The following is a 22574-nucleotide window of genomic DNA, read 5'->3' as shown; positions in this document are numbered from 1 at the left end:
TAGTTACTGTCCAGCCTTGATCGGAAAATGCCTGATAGAACCATCTATCTTTAGGGGACATTGACAGTCTGAGAATGATGTAACGACATGAAACCCTTTGATGAAGTCTGTAGTTAGCGGGGCTCATCTTATACCTGTCTTAATTCATCACATACAGCAATTATTACTCCTAAGTGCTCAGCAATTTGGCAGGCTAAATGGTTGGCTGGTTAGTTGGATGGTTAGCTGACTTGCTTGCTTACAGGATTGCTGGCTGAGTAGCTGTATGGCTGGCTGGCCGCCTGATATATATATATATATATATATATATATATATATATGTATATATATATATATATATATATATATATATATATATATATATATATATATTGTATGTATACATATAATAAAAATGATGGTAGTGGAGTGGGGAAGAAGGCGGGGGGGGGGGGTCCTTGTGTGTACGGCTCACGATAACAGACTTCACAAACTTCTCTCGCCTCCAGCCATCTTGTAATTAACATGTTGCTGTGATATCTTGAAGTACACTCCACCATGTTCTCCCAGAGTGTGGTGAGGTGTAGTGGGGTGTGTGGTGAGGTGTAGTGGGGTGTGTGGTTGTGTGGTAGGGTGTAGTAGGGTGTATGGTGCAGTGGGGTGTGTGGTGGTGTGGTGTAGTGGGGTGTGTGGTTGTGCGGTGTGGTGTAATAGGGTGTATGGTGCAGTGGGGTGTGTGGTGGTGTGGTGTAGTGGGGTGTGTGGTTGTGCGGTGTGGTGTAATAGGGTTATTGGTGCTCAGGTAGACTCAAGTTCAATTCCGTCAGCCTTTCCTCGTAGCTCAAGGCACTCTGCTCGGGTACCAGTCTTGATGTATATTTTTGAACCTCGTATTTTTATAATGAGCTTGTGTTTGTGCATTAATGTTTGAGTGAATTATGTTAGTGATGCAGCCGTTGTCTAGGCCAGTACCCACCTGCTGACACCTACCAGTACCCACCTGCTGACACCTACCCTGCCAGTACCCACCTGCTGACCCCTACCAGTACCCACCTGCTGACACCTACCAGTACCCACCTGCTGACACCTACCAGTACCCACCTGCTGACACCTACCAGTACCCACCTGCTGACACCTACCAGTACCCACCTGCTGACACCTACCAGTACCCATCTGCTGACCACTACCCTGCCAGTACCCACCTGCTGACCCCTACCCTGCCAGTACCCACCTGCTGACCACTACCTTGCCAGTACCCACCTGCTGACCACTACCCTGCCAGTACCCACCTGCTGACCCCTACCCTGCCAGTACCTGTGCCTAGTGTGAGCAGAGTGTCAGCAGACAGGCTCCCTGAACCTCCTTAAGGCCGTCAAGACAAAGGGACTCACCGCCGTCAATGAACACTATTGCAGTCATATTTCTTCCTTAACAAATTAGCGGGAGCAATACCCGGGTGCTATTTTTCACGGAGCTCCGCCAGACGGCTACACACACACACACACACGCGCGCGCGCGCGCAAGTTAACTCTCTAAAGTAAGAATCATTATCTGAGAAACTTAAGAGTAGAAGACAGATGGTGGCGGGTGTGGTGGTTTTGTGATGTGGTGTTGTGTAGTGTGTGGCTGTGTGTGGTGGTGCTGTGTAGTGTGTGGCTGTGTGATGTGGTGCTGTGTAGTGTGTGGTGGTGATGTGTAGTGTGTGGCTGTGTGTGGTGGTGCTGTGTAGTGTGTGGTGGTGATGTGTAGTGTGTGGCTGTGTGTGGTGGTGCTGTGTAGTGTGTGGTGGTGATGTGTAGTGTGTGGCTGTGTGTGGTGGTGTTGTGTAGAGTGTGGCTGTGTATGGTGGTGCTGTGTAGTAGTGTGTGGCTGTGTGTGGTGGTGCTGTGTAGAGTGTGGCTGTGTATGGTGGTGCTGTGTAGTGTGTGGCTGTGTGTAGTGACCCTCAGTATAGTGACACACAGTGTAATGACCTCGCTTGATGGTTATGTGACACTGTATGTGTGTACCATCATCATAACTGTGTGACACTGTATGTGTGTACCATCATCATAACTGTGTGACACTGTATGTGTGTACCATCATCATAACTGTGTGACACTGGGTGTGTACTATCGTGGTGACTCAGTATAGTGGCAGGTGAGGACACTAACACTGACATGTTCTCTGGCACTTGCAGACAAGGAGTGTCCGGACCTGGAGAACCCGCTCTTCGGCTTCGTCGAGTTCAACGGGAAGCGTGTCGGCGCCCAGGCCAAGTACAAGTGTCAGAAGGTGGGTACTGGTAGGTGTCAGCAGGTGGGTACTGGCAGGGTAGGTGTCAGCAGGTGGGTACTGGTAGGGTAGGGGTCAGTAGGTGGGTACTGGCAGGGTAGGTGTCAGCAGGTGGGTACTGGTAGGGTAGGGGTCAGTAGGTGGGTACTGGCAAGGTAGGTGTCAGCAGGTGGGTACTGGCAAGGTAGGTGTCAGCAGGTGGGTACTGGCAGGGTAGGTGTCAGCAGGTGGGTACTGGCAGGGTAGGTGTCAGCAGGTGGGTACTGGCAAGGTAGGGGTCAGCAGGTGGGTACTGGTAGGGTAGGTGTCAGCAGGTGGGTACTGGCAAGGTAGGTGTCAGCAGGTGGGTACTGGTAGGGTAGGTGTCAGCAGGTGGGTACTGACAAGGTAGGGGTCAGCAGGTGGGTACTGGCAGGGTAGGGGTCAGCAGGTGGGAACATGTGTCAGCAGGTGGGAACATGTGTCAGCAGGTGGGAACATGTGTCAGCAGGTGGGTACAGGTGTCAGCAGGTGGGAACATGTGTCAGCAGGTGGGAACATGTGTCAGCAGGTGGGTACAGGTGTCAGCAGGTGGGAACATGTGTCAGCAGGTGGGAACATGTGTCAGCAGGTGGGAACATGTGTCAGCAGGTGGGTACAGGTGTCAGCAGGTGGGAACATGTGTCAGCAGGTGGGAACATGTGTCAGCAGGTGGGTACATGTGTCAGCAGGTGGGAACATGTGTCAGCAGGTGGGTACAGGTGTCAGTAGCCTCCCACCTGTATGGCCTTAGCTATGTGGCCTGTAAGTATTGATGCGTGTCTCCTCACAGTGTTATGTGGTACAACACTACTCTTAACCTGCTTCATCTGTGTGTCGTCTGCCCTTGATGCTCCAGGCCGCAGCGCCTCCACCCACCACTGCACTTCCCCCGGTGTCATTTCCGACACACTCGAGTCACACACCTCCTTACATCCCTCGGGCGCCTTCCAGAGGGGATGAAAGGTGGTCCTTTCATCCCCTCTGGATGAAAGGACAACCTTTCATCCAGAGGGTGAAAGTACTTCCCCGTACTTCCTCAGGAGCTAATAGATGCACACTCCATTATTTGCACCTCTCTCTCTCGTGCTGTCTAAACATGATTATGGCTGCCCTGCCTTCTCCTCTGCCTCTCCCCTCCACCCTTCGTACTCTTGACACTCTGAGCCTTACTGGGTTTCGTCTCAGCATTGTTATAAAACGTCTTTTCCTTGAACATTTATCTTTGCACCCACATATTCCAGTGCCCTCGTTCCTTTATCATTGTGGTTGTCTCGTAGTGCTCTCGTGGCTCTGGAGTCATTTAACCCTATGTATTCTGTGGTAGTCGAAATCCAATATTGGCTCTTTCTTATCTCCAGAAGGTTTAAGACAGTTGAGTTTTCCTGGGTTGCCAGCCATGTTGGTGTTACCTTACACGACCGTGCGGACACTGCCACTAGGGAGGCTGTCCGCACTTGTCCCATCTCCCCATAAAGGCATTCCTTATTCACATTTCTACTCGGTTATTCATTCCTCGATCTGCGACCGTTGGCAGGGTTGTTGGTCTGGTGTTACAGGTAACAAGCTGCACACTCTTAAAGGTAGCCCCCCCCCCTCCTATCACCATAATAAATCGACGGTGGGAAGCGACTCTGGCTAGGTTAGGGTATTGGCCATATACGCTTTACTCACGGGCACGTACAGGAGCGCCGCCCTGCTCCTTATTGTCCGAACAACATTGTCCCCCTTACGGCCGTGCACCTCCTTGTGGAATGTCTCGATTTTCAGGACGACTTATCTTGCTTTCTTAATATCCCTCGTGGTTATTTGTCCCTCGGTAAGAATACTTAGTGTATACGATACCTTCGATATCGCCCGCAACTTTTGGATATCCCGCGACACTGATGGTTCTGCTACATAGTCTCCCCGGCTTGGTGTCATCTTTTGATAACTACTTGTATGGTCGACACAGTGATCGAACCCGGGAGTGTTCATTGCCAGAAAACGACTTGGTTCTATAGACACCTGAAAAGTTACTGAAGCCGAGTCAGAATATTCAGTCTGAAAACTGTATAACGAACCGTTAAAACATTCACTTGAACACAATAATATTAAATGTGAACCTTTAAAAGATTTAAAGACCTTCTAGGATACTGTACCGTGAACACTGTAGCTATTTCACTGAATTTTGGTATATTGAAATACTTCCAAAAAATGTATTCTAAACGTGCCTGTCTTACACATGAATCATCCCCCATCCTGGGTGGCACTGAACAGTAGAAAGCCGAATTAAAATTGTGTGAATTATAAGATATTTATTGTGTGATGCAGCAGGCTGTAGTGTCCTGACAGTGATGTGACGGTTCCTGGCTATAACTATAGCCCCTTGTGTATGGTCCTCTGGCCTGTGTGGCAGGGAATGTTGACCTCCTTCACTGTTGTGTGTGGCACTGAATATGAGCACCATCTTCACTGTTTTGTGTGAGAGTGAACATGAGCACCATCATCACTCTTCTGTGTGAGAGTGAATATGAGCACCATCCTCACTATCCTGTGTTCTCTCATAACATCCTCACCATCCTCACCACTAGCACCATCGGGGATCGAGCACAGACCTGGACGAAGCGAGGTCGTCCCTGTACCGAGCAGCTTTAAGATGTTGTAACAAATATGTAATCCTGCAAGAAGTGGGGTTGAGCTACGAGGCTTGGGACAGCACCAAGAAGTTATAGTACGTGGTTGTAGGTTATGAGTGATAGTTATCTCGCCTCACACCTCATACTTTCTTGCTTGATTTGACATGTATGAGTATCCCAGTGGACTCTTGTTTGATATTAAATCTATTTGTCTATAAACAAGACCGTACTCGCCAAAAAGACATTTTTATTTTGTCTTGCATGGACAAGACTGGTTATGAAGAGCTAAATAATCCACTGCTTATACCCGAAGTGCTCATGATCCAGACATGAGAGGTGTTGCCTCTCATGTCACCTCTATAGACAGGTGTTGTCTCTATAGAGACTTCTATAATGAGATCAGTATCATCCACCACCACAACAGTGGGGATCAAGTAGTGGCAGGCTTCAAATCTCTTAGTTTACTCTACGTGGAAGCTGATATCCTTTTTTTCCCCCCATGCCATTGCAGCTACAGAGTACAGCGGGGCGTGCTGTAACGGTAAGCGCCTTACACACTATGCCAGCTCCACTGTATAAACACCACCACTACAGCTGCATGACTACAGCATGATATGCAAGTCTCGTCTTTCACCTCATTTGAATACTAAACAATTTGGTTACTTAGTTTGCTCTGTACTTTATATTATAAACTTGACCCTAATATATATATATATATATATATATATATATATATATATATATATATATATATATATATATATATATATATATATATATATATATCTCACGAATACATCCCATTAATTAACATACCAATTGCACCTATAATAAGCAATGCACCTCAATGTTAAAAAATATTTAAGTTGCAAACTTAACAAGGTTTATTGTGTATAGTATTACTTAGTTTTGAATATATCAACTATAAGTTTCACTATACTGTAGCGTGTGTGTGTGTGTGTGGGGCGACCCATCCCTCGCCCGCTGCTATACACTGCTATACACTGTTATACACTACTATACACCCCGCCGTACGGACACATTTCCAGCAACTGTGAAGAGTAGAGACTCTCACATATCCACGTTTGCTTTGCACCTGAAGGTTAGGTTAGGTGGGTGGCTTGGGTTAGGAGGCTTCTGGTTAGGTTAATTGGAACTTTCCTCTTCCCTCCCTCATCATCTTCCCTTTTCCCTCTCATCGTCCCCCCTTTGCTCCCTCATCGTCCCCCATTCACCCCCCTCTTCGTCCCTCATCCCCTCCTCATCACAGGGCGGAATGTGCCTCACGCCCCCGGGGGAAACAGAGGCATGTGTGGGCAGGAAGTGAAGGTGGAAGGTGTACAAATGTTTAAGCTTAATGCGAGAGAAAATGAGAGTGGAGAGCATGTGTGGAGGACGGTTCATGAGGGCAGACCCGGGCACCGCCGGGTAACCCATCTAGTTTTATATATATGTCAGGAAAAGCATGGATCTTACCATGAATTATTGTGGAAGCGCACTAATATCATTCCCCCATTCTAATTATTTCCTCCATTATTATTACTGTAATTTCTAATATTATAGGGAGTTTTTCCCACTTCCATTTAGTACTGTCAGTTACTCTGGCCTGGTTATTTTGTTTGTACAGGAGCCTCGTATGTGAGACAGTTACATGCTTGCTGACAGTCTGATAATACGCAGTCATTCCTCCCTTCCCTCTCCTGTCTGGTATGTCATTCCAGCACTGAACTGCAATGGGTTTGTGGGGCATGACATCCCTTCTCTGGACCAATGTTAGCGCTTTCTTATCAAGTTCATTCTTCCTAAATATTACGTTATTCTCTTATAATTGTCTCTAGCACGTTGTATACAGTGCTTGTTATAGTCAACGGTCTCTTGTTGAGTGGTTCCTGCCTCTTCTACTTCTGTATATTGGTATGGTATGAGCCAACTTCCAGCTGTTTGTTACCATTAGTTTCCAGTGATGTTTGGGAGATAATTGCATGTGGATGGCACGGGACCTTAAACGCTTCTTTTGGTATCTATCGCGAGATTTTGACAGGTCCCACAGCCTTGCTTTCGTCAAGAGGCCTTCGTCTGCTCCCTTGTTACTCTGTCTTCAGATGAACTATTCTCCATTTCATGTCAGCTGCGAGCTTCTGTTCCACTTTAAAGACATCTTGGAATCTTTCATTTAACCCTTCACATAATTCTCGGGTTGGTTTCGCCAACTGAAAGTTAGTTCTTTTACTTTTGTGGTTGTGAAGTGATCTTGAGTGAACCTTAGCTGTGGAAGCTAAGTATCCAAGTATCCTCCCATATCCTTATCCTGATCCCTTCCAAGTGCTATATAGTCGTAATGGCTTGGCGCTTTCTCCCTGATAGTTCAATTCAAATTCGTAGTGTTTCTCTGCTGCTCTTCTTATGTTACATACTCGTTCATTATTGTCCTGCTTCTTTCTGTATTCTCTTCTGATTGGTTTTTCATGCATTTTTACCAAATTCTTCTCCTTATGGTTTTCGTTTAATTGTTTGTGGAATGTATATCTCCCCTTCTGTACGTGAACACTTTATCTCTCATGTATTTCATCACATCCTGGTCGGATTTGCACGCCTTTATAACTGTCATTGTCCTCTCTTGATAAAGCAAGTTCCTGTTCTGCCTGACCCCCTCTTCTTTCTTAGCTCTCAACTCTTCTCTGTATTACCCGAAACGCTGTGCGTATCAGTGGCTTTAGGCACAGTATGTACTAGCTCTGGCTAGACATCCAACATTATGTTTGTAACTCACCTTGTATGTATGTACTTTTACCTGCATAAACATTTGATTTGATATTCTAACGTTAGCAGGTTGTGGTTACTGGCACCTGGTGCTGTTTGCTAGATTATTCCCCCCCCCCCCTTCCCCCTATATCTCTCTCATTATGTGTGATGCTGAGATCAGCATCTTCATTGAGCATCACCTTCTCTGAACTTAATTGTCTCTGTCCAATTGTATCTAAAAGTTTCTCACTATCGCTTCAGGTAGCTTAGTTCTCAACGCAGGCTTTATTTCCATGTAGATTTCTCATTTCCCAATTCAATTTATGGGTGGTTTAAATCACTCATGACTAGGATCTTCACTATCATAATAGTAGATCAGAATTGCTGTTGTCCTATTATTCCAGCTCTCGTCCCATGTTATATGATAGGAAATGTTAATTCAAACAAAAAATGCCTCAAATTTGTATATCTGATTAAAAGTGCCACTTCTCTATCTATCACCATGTGACACTTATGGCACCGGTATCTTCTGTGTCTCACAGTGAGAGACATACACATGGCACCATTATCTTGTTGAACCTCACCATGATTCATATAAGGCACCATTATCCTGTTGAACCTCACCATGATTCATATAAGACACCATTATCCTGTTGAACCTCACCATGATTCATATAAGGCACCATTATCATGTTGAACCTCACCATGATTCATATAAGACACCATTATCCTGTTGAACCTCACCATGATTCATATAAGGCACCATTATCCTGTTGAACCTCACCATAAGACACATACTCACCTGGCAACCCAAGATAATTTAAGATAATTATCAACTTATCGGTATTAGTTACGTTCCGTTATTGTATTTACTCATGGTGCGTGTCCTCACCCCTCCCCTCATGGTGCGTGTCCTCACCCCTCCCCTCATGGTGCGTGTCCTCACCCCTCCCCTCATGGTGCGTGTCCTCACCCCTCCCCTCATGGTGCGTGTCCTCACCCCTCCCCTCATGGTGCGTGTCCTCACCCCTCCCCTCATGGTGCGTGTCCTCACCCCTCCCCTCATGGTGCGTGTCCTCACCCCTCCCCTCATGGTGCGTGTCCTCACCCCTCCCCTCATAGAGTAACCATGTGAGAACTAACAAGAGCTCCTCCCAGCAGGGCTACCACCTCATAGGAGAGGAGACGAGACAGTGCCAGGGTGACGGCTCTTGGTCCTCCGCCCCGCCAGAGTGCCGTGAGAACTGTGAGTACCCACTCTAGCTACCTCTCACCTTCCCTACCTTCTCTCATCTCCCTACCTTTCACCCCGCCCCTAATACCTACCTTCTCCCTCTCTCTCTGCCCCTCCCTCCCAACCTTCTCACCTTTACCCCCCTCCTCTACCTCTTCTCTGCTTCCCTCGTAATGTGTATTAGACAAAATAATGCCTCGCACTTAGACAAAATCACCAATATATATATATATATATATATATATATATATATATATATATATATATATATATATATATATATATATATATATATATTTTAGGCATTTTAACCAAAGAAAGTATAAGAGTTGCACGCACAGTGTGTTGTAATTTTAATTTTAATGAATTAAAAATTAAATATTTTTAATTTTAAGGAATATGACCCGGGCGCCATATGTTTGTTGCCAATTATGGTGGCAGAGTCGGCGGCGCCGGAGCCAGGTTCCCGCTTAGGGCGACGACGCCGAAAGCCCCGGATGCGTAGAAACGGATGTGATTGGTGGAAAGTGCAAGGCTGTAACCAATCAACAGGCGACCTGGGGTCACGTGACCTACGGGGAGAGCTGGGAGGGCGAGCCACAGGCAAGAACTGTGAGACGCAGGCTGGGAGGGTGAGACACAGGCTGGGAGGATGAGACACAGGCTGGGAGGGTGAGACACAGGCTGGGAGGATGAGACACAGGCTGGGAGGGTGAGACACAGGCTGGGAGGATGAGACACAGGCTGGGAGGGTGAGACACAGGCTGGGAGGATGAGACACAGGCTGGGAGGGTGAGACACAGGCTGGGAGGATGAGACACAGGCTGGGAGGGTGAGACACAGGCTGGGAGGATGAGACACAGGCTGGGAGGGTGAGACACAGGCTGGGAGGGTGAGACGCAGGCTGGGAGGGTGAGACGCAGGCTGGGAGGGTGAGACACAGGCTGGGAGGATGAGACACAGGCTGGGAGGATGAGGGTGACACATATTCAAGGAGCCGTCATATATCAGCCTCTTCTCCAGTTCCACTCTGAAAAAAAATACAACTTTTTCCCCAACCAAAAACGCACGAACTTTAACCTTAATTCACTTAACCTTAATTAAACTTAACCTTAACTTCCTATCGAAGCCGATTCACAAAAAAGTCAATATTACATTGCCATAATTTGTATTAATATGTCGTATTTTTTAAAGAAATGTCGAATCCGTTAAAAAAAAAGCCCGCGCGACGCATTAGGAGAGAAGACGGGCTCACAGCCTTGGCGCCAAAATTGTTACCAGATTATGGCCGAAGCTTAATTAATATTGCCGTGGCTCGCTGCTGTTATTGTTGGGGACACATTAACATAAATTGGATTAGTTCTTCTCTTGCAGTGTAATTTGGTTGCATAAATTTGTAAGAACCAATTTCTATAATTAGAATAATTTTGAGGGGAATAATTCAGATTTTCGGAGAGTTGCCATGTAGTATGATGACTCGGTCGTCTCGTACGCACGGGGTGCTGTATTGTTCGTTACAGGCGGGGGTACTGTATTGTTCGTTACAGGCGGGGGTACTGTATTGTTCGTTACTGGCGGGGTGCTGTATTGCTCGTTACTGGCGGGGTACTGTATTGTTCGTTACAGGCGGGGGTACTGTATTGTTCGTTACTGGCGGGGTACTGTAGCGTTCATTACAGGCGGGGTATTGTAGCGTTCGTTACAGGCGGGGTACTGAATTGTTCGTTACAGGCAGTATACATACTGTATACTCCCCCAAGGTATATTATAGCAGCCATCTCTCCCACAGTATACTGCACCAGCCCGCCCATCATCCCCCACGCCCGTCACGACGGTGTGGAGACCAGGACGAGGTTTGAGGTCAACCACACCCTTAAGTACACCTGCTACGAGGGCTACACCACGCGGGGCTTCGATGTGGCCAAGTGTTTCCTCTACAACAACACCATGCAGTGGTTTGGCCCGGAGATAGAGTGTGTTCGTGAGTACTGCTCCCTCACGCCTCATGTTACTCTCATGCCTGGCGTCTCACTCGTAAGGAATGAGTGTGACGGTGAGGAAGCATGACAGTCATGTGGACACCATTCATGCTACTGCCTCGCCTAGCACTATATTCTCTAGAAATACAACTACGTCCCTATAATTTACCATTATCACCACCTAACATAATTATAGTAATTAACTGAACATTTTATCCATTATATACCTGTCACTAGCTATATTTTTATTGTTTTGGTTCAAAATTGAGTTTCTTCTGACAAATTAAAATTCACCACATATATTGCGTTAGCTTTAAGACCTGCCACTTATTTACCAGAATGTGTACTTATATATAATTATGTCTGGGCAGCTAAGGAGTGCGGGGACCCGGGGGAGATCCTCAACGGGTTCAAGGAGGGCAGCTGCTACTCCTTCTCGTGTCGAGTGGTGTACCACTGCCGGCCGGGCTTCCGCATGGAGGGACGCACCAACTATTACTGCCAGCATGACGGCTCCTGGAACCCTCGCGACCTGCCCACCTGTAAACGTAGGTCTCCTGGAACCCTCGTGTGGGTCAACCCGTCCTCCTACAAATTACGTTGCTTTTCACTCGTACGCGCACTCAAGCCAAAAATGGACGTAATTTGAAATGAAATCGGCTCACGAAAGTGACGTACTGTCCCGTTTTCTGTTTTGAGTCCTGTGGCTTACTCGGTTAGGTTAGAAGAGGAAACTTTCAAGTAACGATTTTCATGGCGTTTTGAAACCTTGGGAGAACTTCTTGCCCTCCTAACCTAAATGACATAAAAAATATTATTTTCAATTATTTTTCATTCCCACATTACGTCCATTTTTGGCTGTAGTGAATACGAGCGAAAGGCGACGTAATTTGTGAGGGACGGGTTGTCCCAAAGTCTGGGGTAACACACGTTTCTTAGACGTATGTGAGCAATTTCTTATTTAAAAAGTATCAAGAACAAAGACGGAAATCGTCTTCATTCAGACGACGATGAAATCCGTGTGTTTATCTAAAGTTATAAAGACAAGACCAGATAACCCGTGAGTTAACCCCCCCAATGGCTGACTAGTCCTGATGTAGCATGTCCTCGCCGCAGCCATCCAGTGCAACATCCCAGACGACCCTGACAACGGGAAGGCCACCTACAACTCCGTGTTCTACAACGCGGTGGTCTCCTACGACTGCAAGTACGGCTACATGATCGTGGGTCCCTCCACCCGGCGCTGTGGGCCGGACACCCAGTGGAGCGGCACCATGCCTCGCTGTAAAGGTGCGTCCCAATGAGCTCACTCTTCACACTCTGGTAAACATTTGACATTTTATTGGTAATGGGAAATATGGATATTTTAAAGTGACAGGAAGGGAGCAGGGTTTTTTATTGCATGTTTCGACGTTTCAGGACAGCTTGTAACTTAAGATTATCATTGTTCCGTTTCTCACTTTCATGGGATGGGAAGTTATCTGTCTGGGGATATATGGGGAAAAACATTGTGAAAATTGGGATATATATATACCGTATGGTGTACCCCATTTCTTGGGAGTTTATGTTCAGGACTAAAATATTCTTGCAGGTTGGTCAGTAACCTATTTTGATGGCTTTATTAACTCTCACCTCGTTGATAGGAACTCCTACATCAAGTTGAAAGTTACGTGTATGACAAAACTTGCCCTTCACTATTCATTTTTGCGAGCATTATGTATAGAGCATTATGGGTAAAGAAAGACTACCAGGTACGCAGTGTGACTACTGCTACTTAAGACCAGGTGTACACTGTCTCGGGGACTACAAATATGTTAATTCTCTCCTTAGCAGCTGCTTCCCTTCCCTTTCTCTCCTTTCCTTTCCTTTCCTTTCTCTCCTTTCAGCGAGTATTATCATTTGCCGCGTGTGTTGTCCACCTCACCTTGTCTGTCCCTATTCCCTCTACCTCTATGTGCCTATACTCCTCACATCCTCACATGCACTCTCCTCATACCCCTCACAGCACACACTCTTCATCACTGTACCACCATTCAGTCGTGCAGCATTAACCAACCATCTCAGTGAGCACGCTCCTCAATCTTGTGCTTTATCCACTTTTGCGCTCACAGCTTTTCATCTGATTTGTATTCCGTACTCTTATGTTTTCTCTTAATATCACACATCTTAAATTGTCGAATGTTACTGTTCTAATTCTTGATTTTTTATGCTGCTATCCCACCTTGACATTCTTGATATTCTTATGTTGATATGTAATTCTTGTGCCTGGACCACTCTTTGATGTGATTCATAACTGAAAATGTTTGCAACTTAATTTGTTTGAAATGGTGTGTAACCTGGTCAAAACTGGAACAAGCGTGAAGTCGGGTACAGAATGCCAGACGGTTACATGAAGGCCAATATGGTGTAATGCGTGGTGTATAATGTGATTTGTGGTGAATGTTAGGGTGTGTGGTGTCAAGTGTGGTATATGGTGTGACAGGCGGTGCTGTGAAGGACTGTGCTCGTGCTGGGCAAGAGCAACTAACCAATGTTGACCAGACCACACACTAGAAGGTGAAGGAACGGATCGCATTAAACAATCGACTTGAGAATGGTCCAGGACGGACCGAAACGTCGTCGTCCCTTCACCTTCTAGTGTGTGGTCTGGTCAACATACTTTAGCCACGTTATTGTGACTCATCGCCTGCAACTAACCAATGTTTCTGGGCAGAGATCGACTGCGGGTCCCCCGGTGAGCTGTATAATGGCTGGCTGGAAGGCTCTCGGAGTAACTTCGGCGCCGTCGTCAAGTTCAACTGCAATGATGGCATGAAATATGAAGGTTACCGTAGCACAGAGTGTCAGAAGAATGGCACCTGGTCACATCCGCTCCCCAAGTGTCTAGGTCGGTGATGCGCCTCTTTCCTCAATGATCTCTCTTATGTGTATGGTGAACATTGTCTGGGACTTACTGTCTAGTCTAGACTTGTTGGTGAACATTGCATGGGACTTGTTGATAGGTGAAGGTGACATTGTCTAGGACTTGCTGGCGTGTGTGGTGAACATTGTCTGGGAATTGTTGATGCATCTAAATGCTTCATTCGAGAAATTAACAGTTTTGGCACATGACTGTGACAAAGTTATGACCAGTCATGATAGTTATGAGTGTGACACACATGAAATGTCTTGACAAGGCGAGCGCATGATGAGTCATTAACAATTTATCAATTTGATCACATATTGTTTCCTATATATTAGTGTGTTGTAATATGTTAATGGGGATTTGCAAACTAATTAATTTCAAAATTAAAGTGCCACTATAATGTGTGTTTCAAGTTTGAGAATGCCTTATTGGGCATTTATGCATCATTATTTGCCCACTGATCGCGTGTTTTTTGGCTAAGAATGTGTTAAGGATTCAATGAGACGCAATTATTGTTTCCATTTGCCTGCTGATTATTACTAGTTTTGAGAACTGTACAATTACACGGTGGTAACACATTGTCCGGTGTTGTGCAGCTCCCTGCATCGTGCCGACCATCGACAATGGCAGCCTCACCAACGACACGCGGGCGGGCTCCCAGGTGCCCCACGGCAGCATCATCAGGGTGGTGTGCGACGACTTCTTCGAGCCCACCTTCAAGTCGGTCCCTTCCACCTGTTATAATGGCACGTGGACCCACTACCCACACTGCCAGCCAGGTGAGTCAAGGTCCTCCCTACCGTCTTACCTGCCATCCAGGTGTCTCCTGGTGTGGTGTTCTCCTTGTCCTGCCGCCCTCAGTCCTTGTGTGCCCCCCTCACCCTCGCCCCAGCCCTTGTGTGCCCCCCCTCACCCTCGCCCCAGCCCTTGTGTGCCCCCCCCCTCACCCTCGCCCCAGTCCTTGTGTGCCCCCCTCACCCTCGCCCCAGCCCTTGTGTGCCCCCCCTCACCCTCGCCCCAGCCCTTGTGTACCCCCCTCACCCTCGGGTATCCATTTGTTTGCCCTTTTCTGCACCTTTTTCATACTCTCATTGTTTATTTGAGCAAATCTGCGTGTCATCCGGAAGCGTGAGCTCAAAGACCTCGTCTCTGCAAGTGGGTGTTCGTGCGTGGTGTGAGCTGGCGGCTACGAGTGACGACTCCTGACCGAACTCCACTCTTAATTCTTCCTTCTACTTTTCAATTAGTTATTTACCTAGTGCGGTTCTTTCCGGGAAATTTTGGCAAAGTGCTAAATAGTTAATCGACCGTTGTTTGAACAGCTCGGTGCAAGAAGCTGCCGGGTCGTCCTCGCCACGGAATGGTGATAGCGCCCCGGACCGGACACGGGATGCGGGCGAGGTACCGCTGCAAGGACGGCTACCGCCTCATGGGCCCCCCGACCACCAAGTGTCACTTCGGCAACTGGACGGGCCGGATCCCCTGGTGTCGGGTCGGTACGTTCACCTCTCACCTTCCTCCTTGCTCTCAAGGGTATGAGTAGTTGTCTTCAGGCTCTTGTGTGTGTGAGAGAGAGAGAGAAAGAGCGTGTCACAGTGAGAGAGAGGCAAAAGTGTTGGCATTTTCTTTCCATTAATAGTATCGGAATTTATTAGTTTTAATTGCATATAGTTTTAAAACCATTTGAGTTATATGATTTTTATAACACACACACACACACACACACACACGTTTTAGGCGGGATCCAAGAGTCAATGCTCGATCCTGCAAGCACATATAGGTGAGTACATATAGGTGAGTACACACACACACACACACACATACACAAATGTGTGTGTGTGTGTGCTTGTAGAGAGAATATATATAAATTTGATCAAACATAAGATTATATAAAACTATACCACTGAAGATTAGAATGAGAGAATCTTCCTGATACAACACATGCCAGGAGAATTATAGCCATATCTGTTATATGAAAATGTCTTTATATAGTCATGTTATACAGTATTACAATTACTTTATTACCGATAAAAACTCAAATGCTAGAAATAGGTTGAGCTGTATTTAGATAAGTCTGTGTACAGCCAGTTGTGTGAGGCACAGGCAGTTGTGTAAGACTCAGGCAGTTGTGTAAGACATGTTTACGTTCTCACAGTGTACTGTCCGTTCCCCGGGTACCTGGAGGATGGCCGGGTCCTGCTGGTGGGCAACATGGGCATGTATATCTACCGCCCCTACGTCAAGAAGGTCAGTCCTCCCCGCCCCTGCTCCTTGGTGTGCTCTTGTCGACACCCGTGCTTGTGTGTGTGTGTGTGTGTGTGTGTGTGTGTGTGTGTGTGTGTGTGTGTGTGTGTGTGTGTGTGTGTGTGTGTGTGTGTGTGTGTGTGTCAAAGACCTCGTCTCTGCAAGTGGGTGTTCGTGCGTGGTGTGAGCTGGCGGCTACGAGTGACGACTCCTGACCGAACTCCACTCTTAATTCTTCCTTCTACTTTTCAATTAGTTATTTACCTAGTGCGGTTCTTTCCGGGAAATTTTGGCAAAGTGCTAAATAGTTAATCGACCGTTGTTTGAACAGCTCGGTGCAAGAAGCTGCCGGGTCGTGTGTGTGTGTGTGTGTGTGTGTGTGTGTAGTGTTGTCAACACCCGTGTAGGGATCAAGCCCATGTAGGGATCAGTGCAGAAGTTAATATACGGAGGCAAGCAGCGCCATCACCTGGGACCACACATCATGTCCGTCCATAACTTGGGCTACAACTGACCTGTTGATCAGTGCGTCACGAGGCTGACAAAAGCACTGGAACCGAGGAACTACATAATAAATTACAGGAAAATGAGATTAGAATGTAATTACCAAATATGTACTGGTAAAAGGAGAAAACAAAATATGCATCAAAAACTCTGCAAGATATTCTAGGTAATAACAATGCTATAATGTTCCTTATAAAATGCCTGAATGTATTACATAGTCTATAATTACAGGAAATATTCCCCCAATACCTGGATTATATTTCTAATTAGTATCTCATGGCACACTGGATAATAAAATTGAATCATGTTAGACTGGAGGCTTATGTCATGCCTGTCCACTCCTAGTGACAGTGGTTGATAGGGATTGCTAGTATAGTTTCATTAGGTTCAGTATATCATGGTGACTTAGCGATTTCTAGTTAGGTTGAAGGTACTGTAGCAGCTGGTGGTGGTTATGGCGGCACTGGTGGCGAACTGTGAGTTACAGTGCTCGCTGGGGAGTGGTACTGAATATTTATACACATCATTGAATTTGAATATCTCTCAGCAGGTGTTAGGAAATAATTTACCAATTGAAGCAATAATAGTAACCCTCCTCCTCCTCCTTCTAGGTACGCAATGACAGACGCATCCGCTACGAGTGTAACCGCGGGTACTTCCTGTCCTCGGGACCACCTGGGGCCACCTGCGTAGCTGGCAGGTGGAGCCCAAGCAACCTGCCCAAGTAAGTTCACCACCTGGCTCGTACTTACCTACTCACCTAGTTGTGCTTGCGGGGGGTTGAGCTTCGGCTCTTTGGTCTCACCTCTCAACTGTCAATCTACTGGTATTACAGGTTCCTGACGTGTTAGGTGGCTCATGCTGGCTCATCTCAATGTTTATTGTCAGGATTTATATTTGATTTAATGTGACTCTCACTGATGAGTTATCTTTAGGCTGATGCAGGATTGCAGCGTCTGACTGTGGCGTGCCCTTGAGTCACTAGAGATCCCTTCTAACCTTGAGGCATGTTGACTCAGTCTTAGTCTTTCCTGCCTGATAGTGATTTACTCTGTTGTAACTTATTACTTCATGATATAGCCTCTTATAGTGTATGTTATTGTGATAATTTGTTTTAAACTCACGTGTTACTTAAGAAATGTTACGCTTGTGAGGAAAAGTTTAGTACAGGTGTCGATTGATGAACTACATTACATTGAAGATGTGTTTCTTGTTAGGAAATACAATTGAGCACTGTACCCTGGGAGTGTATGGGTGTAGAGCAGTAATGTTATACCATGTCAGTAGAATATCCTACGAATGGCTTAATGTTCTTCAACAGGTGCTCTCAAGAGCTACACCCGCGAGCACAGTGGCTCAGGAAGCGATCAGTCAACAACTCCGACTACCTGGAATACCTGAGCGCCAGGCAGGAGTGGCAGAGAGGGGCAGCACCTGCGGGTCGTGGGGCGCCTGCTCGCCTCCCCTATTTAACAAGGTCATGGGGGAAGCGGACTGGGAGGCTGGCCACAAGTGGCTGGCTATATAGTGGTGCTACACATACATTACCAACACGTTCGTCGTTAGCTGTACAATACCTCTTGTTAAATGGAACAACTTTTTCCATCCAAAAACATTTAGAGAACAGTCAAAGTTTTAAGACACGGGCGGAGTTTGGTGAGGCGGGCAGTGAGTGGGTGAGGGAGAAGACAGTGCCGAGCCAAGAGGGTAGTTCTGGGGTCCACTTGGACGGAGGCGCCGTGCTCTCAAGAGTTTTGAGAAACGCGAGAAGAGACAATAAAGGCGAAGATCACAAAAGAAGAAATAAATCGAGAAAGAAGGGTAAAAAAGGTAGGATGTTGTGACGTGGTGGACGACGAGAGAACATTATGATTGATGTTTGTGAGGTTAGGCAGGTAGCCCTTCAGAAGCGGTGTTGTTGTTGTTGTTGTTGTGTGCCTGTAACCCCCCTCCCTCCCCCTTCCCCTCCCCCCCTCCCCCAGCAGCGATCACCACATGCATCCTTTACAAACCGTTAGTTTATAGACATCATTACTAGCCTTGGCCTGTAATATATTTTTTTTTTTGCCTGTTATTACATTTTTGTTAATATATGTTGTTCAAATGATCACAATAAAATAATAATGAACGGTAACTTGTGATTGTATGATTTCTTCACTACTTACCTATATTCAACTCTTTTTTTTTCTGACGTTTAACAAAATGGTGCGTACTCCCAAAACCTGTGGATAGTGGCATGAAGTTCTTTGTCAAGAGTAAGAGACGAGAGCGCTGTAAATGTTCCTGTATGTGTCTCTCTTGTTTAGCAAATGTCAGTCTGTACAAATATTAACTAGTGATAAGGGTGTTTCGCAGTTAGAGCCCGACCACACCTTATAAGCGTGTGACCCAAGTTAGGCAACCATCATAGGTCGTGTTTACCCAACTCAACCTTTTACTCAACAATTTCGACATTGAATAAATACTCAAATTTAACAAAACATGTTGACTAGGTATTAAGTGTGATAGGACACGAAGGACCAAACGCTGGCCCATCGCCAATGGGCAAATCTGGTTATATCAATTACCATTAACATGCTACCAATATGCAAAATTCTTGGTCATAAACGAAATGTGTTGCCAAAGTAAAAGGCCTATGACTTGTTAAGACAGGCTGTTTTTCTTCGTTTGTAAAAAATGTCTATGCGTGACAGTTTTATGTTGGAGTGTGTGTGTATGTATATATATATATATAAATAAACAGAACTCACCCCCCCCCAGAATGATTCGAACCCAGACAGCCAGGGGCTTCTTGCTCCTTAGCGTGTCCAGTACTTTCACCACTAAGCAACAACGACTGTTAAAAAAATTAGAAGTCGTCTGACCTTTAACCCAATTCCCAACAGCACTTGGTGACCTTTTTTTGGGCACATATTTCATCAAATCCCCCTCACGTGGCCCTGCATGTGTCATGATTTGATGAAATATGTGCCCAAAAAAGTCACAGAGTGCTGTCGGGACTTGGGTTAAGGGTCTTACGACTTCCAATTCTTTTAACAGTCGTTGTGGCCTAGTAGTGTAAGTACTGGACACGCTAAGGTGCATGGAGCCCCTGGCTGTTTCACCCCAGAAACCTTCTGGGGTAAGGAGCTTTATGTTATGTATATATATATGTGTGTGTGTGTGTATTTTCTTATATGAATTATATGTAATAGTGTGGAGATAAGTGGAGGTGTTGAGGAGTGTGGGAGAGCAGAAGGTGACGCCAAGTGTCGCCGGCAGCCCCACACTGCGAGGAGGTGGGCGGGGAGCCGCTGCTGAGGGTGGAGGTGGTGCGGGCGGGCCGAGACCTCAACTACACTTTCTCGGCCGGGGCGAGGCTCAGGGTCACTTGTGTCTCGGGCCACGGCCTCAACATCGGCAACAAGACGGCCAAGTGCTCCCGCGGCAGGTGGAAGCCCTTGAAGCCCGAGTGTATAGCATGTGAGTACTGCTGCTGCTGCTGCTGCTGCTCCACTTCCTCTATCTCTTCCCACTACCATACCCTTCTACCCTCTCACTACCCAGTGGGCACCATACCCTGCTACCCCCCCCCCCTCACTACCCAGTGGGCACCATACCCTTCTACCCTCTCACTACCCAGTGGGCACCATACCCTGCTACCCCCCCTCACTACCCAGTGGGCAACATGCCCTACTACCCTCTCACTACCCAGTGGGCACCATACCCTGCTACCGCTCCCCCCTCACTACCCAGTGGGCAACATACCCTACTACCCTCTCACTACCCAGTGGGCACCATAACCCCCCATAGCTCCAACATATGTCTTGACACGCCAGCTTAGGTGTGGGTACACATATAGTATCCTCTAGCAAACACATCTGTGAGTTTAAGGCTTCAGCAAGTCTTGCCATTTACAGTTTCAGGCAGTGGCCTTTCCTAAGCCTATGTTGTATTTCCTACATTATTAATATATCGCAAATAAGAAAGTCTATGTAATTATTGCTTTTGGAATTAAATAGGTGATCGAATCTGGCAATCGTTTGGAAGGTAATGTTTCCATAGGATTATTTACACATGTTAATGTTCTGCTTTAAATATTATTTGCACGTGTTAATAACACGAATTGTTTAGTATATTGTGTTCGTGACACTGTAATGTCACGGACAGGTGTTGTTGTGGTTACAGCAACACCTGTGTTGTCACAGTTGACACCGTACTGAGGTACAGGTGTTGACAAGTACACTGTAGGATGCACCTCTCATGTAACCTACATTGTGTGAGGCTGACCGTCTCTACCCTGTGTTGTGGATCACTGCGTGCTGTTCCATGACCGGCGCCACGACCACAGTGCCATGCTCGGTGCCAGACGCTCCTCATGGCCAGTACACCTTCAACGGAGCCGAGGTGCCGGAGAGAGCCACCATCGGGCACGCGGAGGTGGTGAGGTTCCTGTGTAACGCTGGGTACACTGTCTTGGGCTCCGACACTCTCCGCTGTTGGTACGGCGACTGGACCGTCACCGGCGCCCGCCCTCAGTGTCTCCCAGGTGAGTCCTGCCACCGCCTAGTGTCTCCCAGGTGAGTCCTGCCACCGCCTAGTGTCTCCCAGGTGAGTCCTGCCACCGCCTAGTGTCTCCCAGGTGAGTCCTGCCACCGCCTAGTGTCTCCCAGGTGAGTCCTGCCACCGCCTAGTGTCTCCCAGGTGAGTCCTGCCACCGCCTAGTGTCTCCCAGGTGAGTCCTGCCACCGCCTAGTGTCTCCCAGGTGAGTCCTGCCACCGCCTAGTGTCTCCCAGGTGAGTCCTGCCACCGCCTAGTGTCTCCCAGGTGAGTCCTACCACCGCCTAGTGTCTCCTAGGTGAGTCCTACCACCGCCCACGGTGTCTCCCAGGTGCCACTTTACCACACTGAAGGACCGTCACCACCACTCCTCCTCCCAGCCCCCTGGCTGCCTGGAGGACCTTTCTCATATCCGTAAATTACCTTGGCCATTGAAACCAAGGTAAAGTAGTAAGGTAAGATAATTACGAGGAATCGCTAAGCCAGTATGACTGTATAGTTATACTGTCATACTGGCATATAGATATGACACAGCCGCTATAGTCATAGTATGCAGTCAAACCAAGACTTATATTGTACTAGCTATTTCTCATTACTCTCAACTTGCACAAATTGAATGTTTTGGTCAATTGCACATCTGAGATATACTGATGAACCACTTGTGTTGCATTACATGTTTCTGTTTTATTTCAACACCAAGATGGTCGGAGAGCGTCTACGGCTTAAGCAATCTTCTCTTCCTGTCAGTTGAGTAACTTTACGTCTTACAAACTCTCTCCAACCCCCTGAAGACTGCTATTGTCACCCTGCCTTCCTCTCCCTTATGAAGCACCATCAACTCCTCCGCCATATCGTGCCCAGTATAACCCCTTCCGTACTCTACTGGTCTCCTCAGATCCGTGCAGCCTGCCCAAGGTGGCACACGGGGCGTACCCGGAGGCCGTGCTGCAGGAGGGAGAGAGGGTGGAGCACGGGAGCAGCGTGCAGTACACGTGCGAGGAAGGGTGGCTGGTGGGGGTGGAGGAGGTGCGGTGCCTGCTGGGGCGGCTACAGCCAGACCCGCCCACCTGCATCACTCCCGCCCAGGCCACTCACGCCGCCCACCGCCCACCGCCGCCCCCGTACATGCGCACGCCCTCCTGTGAGTACCTCTACTTGAAAGTGACAATTGAGGACATTTTGCGTTATGTTAATAGTGTTATTAACACAAATGTTAGTAGTTACAGTTAGTTAGTTCTATTTATTCATTGATTTATTTGTTTGTATTTATTTAAATTCCTAAAATAAAGCAACAACGGTTCAAATAATGTGAATTTGACATTGTGCACAGCCGCTGACACTCTTAGACTTCCCCCGCTCTTGTCACCGTCATAGTCCTTATGATAACACCTTGTACAGTAGTTTTGGTCAGTAGTTGGCGCAAAGTCTTGATCATAACCAATGGGAACTTGGCAGAGAAAGTTTACCTTCAACAAAGATTAATCAGAGAATGTGGTTGAATAGTAACTAAAATCAGTCGAGAACAACTTAGATAAGA

At 46.9% G+C, this 22574-nt stretch overlaps 1 protein-coding gene across 1 annotated transcript in view; it reads left to right on the top strand.

Annotated features, from left to right (window-relative positions):
- Positions 1–22574, top strand: part of LOC123763648 (sushi, von Willebrand factor type A, EGF and pentraxin domain-containing protein 1) — an 89441-nt gene that overhangs the window by 52812 nt on the left and 14055 nt on the right. The window contains exons 4-18 of the mRNA XM_069304341.1: positions 2159–2253; positions 5401–5430; positions 8793–8877; positions 10655–10846; positions 11216–11392; positions 11961–12134; positions 13558–13731; positions 14346–14528; positions 15072–15245; positions 15905–15996; positions 17109–17221; positions 17819–18327; positions 19759–19959; positions 20828–21025; positions 21933–22178. Coding sequence (XP_069160442.1) covers positions 2159–2253; positions 5401–5430; positions 8793–8877; positions 10655–10846; positions 11216–11392; positions 11961–12134; positions 13558–13731; positions 14346–14528; positions 15072–15245; positions 15905–15996; positions 17109–17221; positions 17819–18327; positions 19759–19959; positions 20828–21025; positions 21933–22178 — 2643 coding nt within the window. The remainder of the gene's footprint in view (positions 1–2158; positions 2254–5400; positions 5431–8792; positions 8878–10654; positions 10847–11215; positions 11393–11960; positions 12135–13557; positions 13732–14345; positions 14529–15071; positions 15246–15904; positions 15997–17108; positions 17222–17818; positions 18328–19758; positions 19960–20827; positions 21026–21932; positions 22179–22574) is intronic.

The sequence above is a fragment of the Procambarus clarkii genome, chromosome 52 (genome assembly GCF_040958095.1).
Source record: "Procambarus clarkii isolate CNS0578487 chromosome 52, FALCON_Pclarkii_2.0, whole genome shotgun sequence".
NCBI classification, from domain to species: domain Eukaryota; kingdom Metazoa; phylum Arthropoda; class Malacostraca; order Decapoda; family Cambaridae; genus Procambarus; species Procambarus clarkii.
The sequence above is the reverse complement of the archived record's forward strand: the minus strand, read 5'-3'. Positions and strand labels throughout refer to the sequence as shown.